The sequence below is a fragment of the Triticum urartu genome, chromosome 7 (genome assembly GCF_003073215.2).
Source record: "Triticum urartu cultivar G1812 chromosome 7, Tu2.1, whole genome shotgun sequence".
Classification (NCBI taxonomy): Eukaryota; Viridiplantae; Streptophyta; class Magnoliopsida; order Poales; family Poaceae; genus Triticum; species Triticum urartu.
In genome coordinates this window covers 712366505-712373713 of record NC_053028.1, presented here as the reverse complement: position 1 = coordinate 712373713, position 7209 = coordinate 712366505, and the positions used below count along the sequence as shown (strand labels likewise).

Here is a 7209-nt window from a genome sequence, read left to right as displayed (position 1 = left end):
TATTGCTCGGAGTTCTTTTTGGGGATGCAAAATTTCTTCTTTTTACAAGCTTTATCTTGTTTAAAGTGTATGTGTGTAATCGTGTCTGTAACTCAGTGGTGAATGTCCTGGCTACCCATGGACCATGGTGCCCATATGCCCATCCTTGTTCCTGACATTTTATCTTCTTTGGTGGCTAGCGATCTAGCTGCTTCTGCTTCTGTATGTTAACAAAGTCAGGTGACAGTTTAAAAAAGAAGAAGAGGTGCAGCGATGAGACGTGCATGCCGTTGGAGATGGGTGCTGAGAGCGTGGCCAAATATATTATTGTTAAGGTGATGGTTACGAATGACCCGTAATATTTGGTCCATTGTTAACAACGTTGTATGAGGAGGAGAATCAACGGCGCACAGCTCAGCAAACCATATATATCCTCCCGGACCTCTGATACGAAGACTTCCCAGAAAGATCGCCGCCGCCGCTGTCGCGTCGCCCTTGGGCGCCTCCTCATGGGTCTCTGCGTCGGCAAGTCGACCTACGGCGACACTTGTCCTTCCTCGCCGAGCTGGCGGGAGCTGCCGCCGGAGGTTGCCGGCCTCGTCCTCTCCCGCCTCGCATCCCACAACGACCGACTGAGCTTCGGCGCCGTCTGTCGAGACTGGCGCCACGCCTTGCGGCACCAGCGCTCATTGCTACGGCCAGCCTTGCCGTGCATCAATCTCGGCAACGGCACGTACCGAAGCCTCGCCGACAACAAGGTGCGCCGCTGCTTCCCCACGCCCAAGGGCTGCCGCGCGGGCGCCTGCTTCGGCAATCTGGTCCTGTACCGGCACAAGAGCTCTGGCAGATTCTTCCTCCGCGACACATTCTTCGGCGGAGACACAGGTGCCGCCATTGAGATCTCCACCAACTACTACAGCAGGTCCACTATTAATGGCGGCGGCGGCGATTTCGTCACCATGAGTATGAAGGCGAGCATGCACATGAAGATGCTTGTGTGCTCGTCTTCGTCTCCTCTCATCGTGGCGATACTCCCCCACATTTCATTCGTCTCCTCTCATCGGTACACGAACTTTGCATGCCTCTCACCGGACCAGCAGATCCGTGGTGCATGGTCACCTATCCCGTGTCATGATCATTATGGTTCTGCCTACAAGGACATTGCTTTTCACCATGGAAAGGCTTTTGCTCTCACCAGCTCGGAAGAGCTCTTCTGCCATGAATCATTCGTTGCCAACAGAGAGAATCATCAACAGATGGATCATCCTCTCGTCAACCATGTCATCAAGAAACAGCGGGACATGTATGCCAATTACTACCTGGTCGTATCATCCGATGACCAAAAGCTACTGATGGTGCGGTGGAGGAGGAGCCGTACTGATGTCTTCGTGTTGAATCTGTGTGTGTTTGAGGCAGATTTTGACAAGGGTCATTGGTTGGAGGTGAGGGACTTGGGAGAACAAGTCCTCTTCGTCGGCAGGAATTGCTCCAGGGCATTTGCTGCAGGCCGAGCCTCGTCGGAGCACCATGATCAGATATTCCAAGAAGGTAACCGTGTGTTTATTCTAGGCACCGAGTGGAAGCGGGCATGGCCATTGATTGAAGCTGCCAGCTGCGACCCCCATAATCTCAGCTATTGCGTGTATGACATGATCAGCGGCGAAACTAGCCTGGTCTTACTTGACGGAGCTTCCTACAAGCAAAAATCTGTCTTGGGCTGGTTCTTCCCCTAGGAGTATTAATCTCCTAACAAGAGAATTTTTAAAACGGTCAATATTCATATGTGCTGTTTATTTTGTTTAATCCAATTGCTGGTATTTACTATTACCTCTTCGAAGGTACGCTATGTGTCAATAACTTTTAATAATCCTTGTTGACAATAAGATTGTCAATGATGAATTTTTGTTTGCAGAAAAAATAGACAACTCGTGTTAAAACGCTTAAGGCATAGGTATATTGTAGCCTTCAATTCTTTATATCGTGTATATCGAAGATCCAAACAAATATCAATCTGATCCCAGTGATCTGAATTAAGATTCTGGAGTATCTGTTTCCACGTTTGGGCTTTGGCTGACAAGACGAATGTGTGTCCATATTTTCCCACATTATCTGTATGTGGTAACTACCAGAATTCGAGACCAAGGTAGCACACGTGGTAGATTGTGAATTTTAATTTGATCTCTTGACCCAAGGTTGATACTGATCGATCAGGCCTGGTATGTTGCTAACAATATACTCCCTTTGTTTCATATTAACTATTTGAATTTCTTGCTTTGTCCTAAGTGAATCCTTTTAAATTTGACCAAGCCTACCTACCTCTACAATGCTAAATTAGTTTCATTAGGTTCATTGTAAAAAAAGACTGTGTTATTTATATCTGGTGTTGCAGCCATTGATACATTTCCCTAATAATTTGGTCAAATATAAAAGGTTTGATTTACCACCAAAAGAAAGTTTGATGTACAAAGAAGATATAACTTCAAAATTTCGTAGCAGAGGAACTGTAAAGACATAATTTAACATAATAATCGATACTTCTAGTGTCGATTTATAGAATCCGCAGCCAGTTTGCGTGCGACACACATGTTGCATCCGCCATAATAATCGGTTCCAACCTGCTCCAATATAAGTCCAATTTATTGATCCTTAATGCTCGTGACAAGCCGCAGCAGGATATGCCTGGTGCTCTGGGTAGTGATCAAAGCTATACCTTCCATTAGCTTTGTGTAACTCATCCAACTCCATTGGACAGTAGTATCTATGTCCAAGAAGTGGCCTGCAAATTCTGGCAAAATACCTTCAGTTGTAAATTGCTATAGTCAATAACAATATATTCATTTCCACTTGGTCGATTTCTTCTTGTTTCGATCCTTCCAATATATAATATATATTTGCATTTCTTTTGCATTGTATAAATTTCAGGAATCAACTGATCTTTATAAATTTCTCAAAAAAAAACTTGTGCCTACGTACATAGTATATCCATCGACACGAGCCCTTTATTTTGATGCCAACACTATTGCACACGGTCTCCTTATACGCGAGGAAAATGCGGACCTGGATCAGCCCATGAAAATCCCACGGCCAAGTTGCAGATCTGCGTCACATCACCATCGGCGTTGCCACCGTATTCTGCGCCGTCGACGTCAGGTCCAGCTTTGACAACCTCCTTCGCCCAACCTTGCAAGGGTGGGCCCTCGGCATCGACATTCGCAGCGGTGGCACCGCTATGCAGAGGATCAGCATGCTGCCTACTCTTGTTAGAGGCGATGCAGTCACTGACCTTTTTGATATAGTTATCCGCCATCCAGCCCATGCTGGCGAGCTGCTCGATGTTGAGGCCGGCGAGGCTCTGGCGGCCGCCGGCCAGGACGTCCTGGAGCAGCAGCTTGGTCTGGTGTCGGTGGGTGTCGCGTCGCGCCTTGGAAAGCTGCTCCTGGAGCTTGCTAATGCGCTCGCGGATGTAGTCCTCTCCGCCAATCTTCTTCTTGCACCGGTCGAGCTCCGGCGTGGACCTGAAGCGGTCTATAACGCGCATCGCCTCCGGGACAGACGGATACACCTCGGGCACCTGCGATGACTCGCCCTCGGGGTAGTACATTACGTAGCACACGTCGACGCCACACAGGGTGGACAACTCGCGGGCCTTCTTCTTCATCCCGATGCCGCGTTTCTTGAACGTCGCCTTCCGGGTTGAGCCGTGGGCGATGTACTCCATGTTCACCTTCTTGGGAGCCATGCATGTAGGTAGGAATCGAAGTGAAATTGTTGGTGTGTTTGCCAGATGAGGGGATGGTGGTCTTATAGGGCAGTATCAAATCGAATGACAAGAGTACAATCATTCACGTGATAATTGGAAAGAAATTATTCTGGCAGATACGAGGATCGCCTGCATTAATGTTGTATAATGCACAGTTAGCGGAAGCATATATTCTAGCCTTAATTTTCTTTTATATCAATCTGATCCGTGTGATCTGAATGAAGATTCCGGAGTGTCTGTTTACACTGTTCATATTTCCCCACATCATCTATACCTGGTAACTGGCAGAATTCGAGACCGCGCGCTGGTGTGCGTGGTCGATTGTCAATTTGTGATTCGACCTCTCGATCTCAAGTTGATACTGATCCATCAGGCATTTGAAGAATCAGTAGAACAAAATCAATTATCAGCACGCATGCTCAAATCTAAACGCTAGAATTGAGGAGGTGAATTTACAAACGCGTCTACACAATGAATGTCCAACGAAATGATTGTTAAAAAAAGTAATACTACACTATGTACAGTACTATTTAATTTTTGAGATGAATTAGGGAGTTTCATTCCATAGTCGACGGCAGTACGCTAATACTACAAGAGTGGGAACACATTATGTACTAGTATTAATCAGATCATTCGATGATGGAAGATCTCCAGAGAAAAGGAGCATGGCCTCGCAAAACTATATATAGAAAATTATTCTAATAATGTGAATCCTCTCCCTTCTGTCTGCCGCTCAAGCGGAAGGTGTCAGGGTGGAGGATCCCGGTGCCTCGGCTCCGGCTTGTAGTTTGGTATAGGGTTCTTTTCTTGAAAGGCTGCCGAGTTCCTGCACATGGCGGTGCTTCATATCGGAGTTACCTGGGCCGTGCGGCTGCCATGCGTGATGGTTGCACTAGACTAGCCCATCTGAGTTCTCGCTCTAGGTTTTACAAGGTAAGCGAGTAGCATGGCGATTTGGCTGTGCCTTTTCTTTGTCTATGCGTGTTGTATTTTAATGCTGCGGAACAAGTAAGGCTATTTGGGTAATTCAGTTTGTCGTATGCCCGAATTACCCGAATAAAATTCGGGTTTTAAAAATGGCTACCCGATATAGTGCTCGGGTTTTTTAGTTTCGGGTAATATGGGTTTGGGTTCGGGGTTCGGTTCTTAGGTTTTATGCCCACCCTAAACCCTAATTTGAACTGCCTAAACGACATACTTCATAAAGAAGGGAGTAGCTTGCACATTTCTTTGTACATAACGTATAACACATATATATGGTCATGGAAAAAGTTCTAGCCAATAACGACAGCTGTTAAGTTGACACGTATATACACCAATCACTTTATTTCGTTGACAAACCTAAAAAGCGATGCCAGACGGATGGACAGTGGGATCATGGATACTCTGTTTACATTGGCTGAAGCAGTAGTAGGCAATGCAAGGGGTGAAGCTCTAAGGGGGAATCCGATGTCTAAGCGGATCACCATCATCAGTTATCAAGTCTGTGTCAAACATCATGGCCAATGGCACAGGTGCATCGACGACTTCCTCATGGCGATGAGCGTGTTCCACCCCGATTGCATCGAGAGGGACGACTTCGACGTGGAGGCATGCCTCAAAGCCACGACTACGCCGCGTGAGTGCTTTGCCGGCAATCGCGAGTGGTTCCTGCACCAGTTAATGCCCCACATATATGAGGGCCTCGACGAGGACCTGAAGCCGTTGCCGGAGGAGGCGACGGAGGAAGCAGAGAACAAGTAGAGGTGGTGGACTGGCATGAGAAGAAGCAAAGCTTGATTTATTAATGTGCGGTTCAATACGATACATGTCTAGTGATAGCGATCGGTCGATCTTAGATACGTGCATGACCTATTCTTGTAGACTAGATCGATTAATGGTGTATATAGCAACTTGTTGGATCCGTACGTGGTCGTTACTCCACCGTGCAAAAGTCAAGGAGCATATGGCTTACGGTTGCCACCATTGAAAGACGGTAGAATGGGATATCTATAACTGGTTTAGATGAGGGTTCAACAATAGGATACGTGTATAGTCATCTAGTCCTATTTTTGCCAGTTGTGGCAATGTTATTTTCTGTTTAACTCATGTTTGAGTTCTTGTATCCTACTACGTACTTGGTGGATACTTAGGTTAATAATATAAGCTGTATGCATCATTTTGATGTAGAGACTGGGGTAATCCTTTTTTTCTAAGAAAAGCCTGACGTTTCAGGTAATCAACCAGCCATCCATATTTAAGTCAGCCGAATTGTTTTTTTGTTTTATAGAAAACCCCCAGAATTTTTGATTAATCAAGTCGCAGTTTATCTAAAATAAAATTATCCATATATTTTAAACCGTAACTCTGCAACATTTTATATACGAAATATGATTAGAAAAATGCTTAGAATCTAAATATGATGTTATTTTTAGCTGCTAAATATTTTTAGAATATTATTTTTGGTGTAAACTTAATCTATAGTGCACGGTCCGCTTTCTTTCATATCGGTGGTGATCCGAATTACAAATAAACACCCTTAAAACCAGATTGAGAGGAAAGAAAACATGGATAATCACGCATGCATACCTCTGGAAAATCTCACGGGAAAACAACATATTTCTCATTTTATTCCGAGCGAGTGCGCGGGCCCCCGCGCGCGTGATAGAGAGAGACGCCTTAGGACTGACCACATTCAAACGCATTTTAATTGTGTGAGCACCGAGGCCATCGTCGGCAACAGAAATGTCAACGTCTTAGGGTCTTGAGTCATGGTTATTGGGTTAAGTGTGTGCGTTATTTTCTCTCCCGTTGCAACACACATACTCTTTTACTAGTGTTACCAACTTGGCAACCCATCACACCATTTGGCGAAAAATATATTTCTTCGATGTATTTGTGTTAGAATGTAATTTCAAAAAAAATTCGACAGCATGAGTTGAAATATGGTGGTTTAGAAACTTCTTTCTGAAACGACTTGAATGATTTGGATGTCCCACAAAAAAAGAAAAAGGATTTGGAATGTCACGTATAGCAAACTAATACTAATGCCTTGTGCGGAAAGTTTACTGCACATGCGCATACATACACATCTCACCGGCACGGGTTTAGCACGACGTTCCATCGTGAGTTGAGTTGCTTCTTAACCCTAGCACCACTGGCCGGCCGCAGACCATGGGGGCCGCCATGTCCTTGCAAACATTCACCGGCGAAGTCCTCATGGCCATGAAACCCGACTGTAGAGAACAGTATATGACGGCGGTGAGCGACTGCAAATCCTGGCGCAGGCGGGCCAAGTACCGCTTGGACGCCGAGGCGTGCGCCAGGGCCAAGGCAGCGCTGTCTGAGTGCTTGGACCGCAGGAGTCCGTACTTGGAGCTCCTAGGCATCGCCCCAATGGACTTCAAGCCGTCGTCGTCGCCGGATCCAGAGCAGGTGAAGGAGATGGATACTGGCACGAGTAAAATCTAGGCTTTGATTCGCTATGCGTG

The 7209-nt window shown here is 46.0% G+C and overlaps 1 protein-coding gene across 1 annotated transcript; it reads right to left on the bottom strand.

The window, feature by feature from the left end:
* Positions 1-2625: 2625 nt before the first annotated feature.
* On the bottom strand, positions 2626-3718 carry LOC125519594 (agamous-like MADS-box protein AGL80). Its single transcript, XM_048684343.1, has 3 exons — positions 3037-3718; positions 2738-2755; positions 2626-2702 (listed from the first exon to the last, which is right to left on the bottom strand). Exons 1-3 carry the CDS (start codon positions 3716-3718, stop codon positions 2626-2628), a joined length of 777 nt encoding a protein of 258 aa, XP_048540300.1.
* Positions 3719-7209: the final 3491 nt, after the last annotated feature.

What these genes read in the sequence shown, in the direction of transcription:
- LOC125519594 (XM_048684343.1), bottom strand. Translation starts at nt 3,718, where the DNA reads ATGGCTCCCAAGAAGGTGAACATGGAGTACATCGCCCACGGCTCAACC.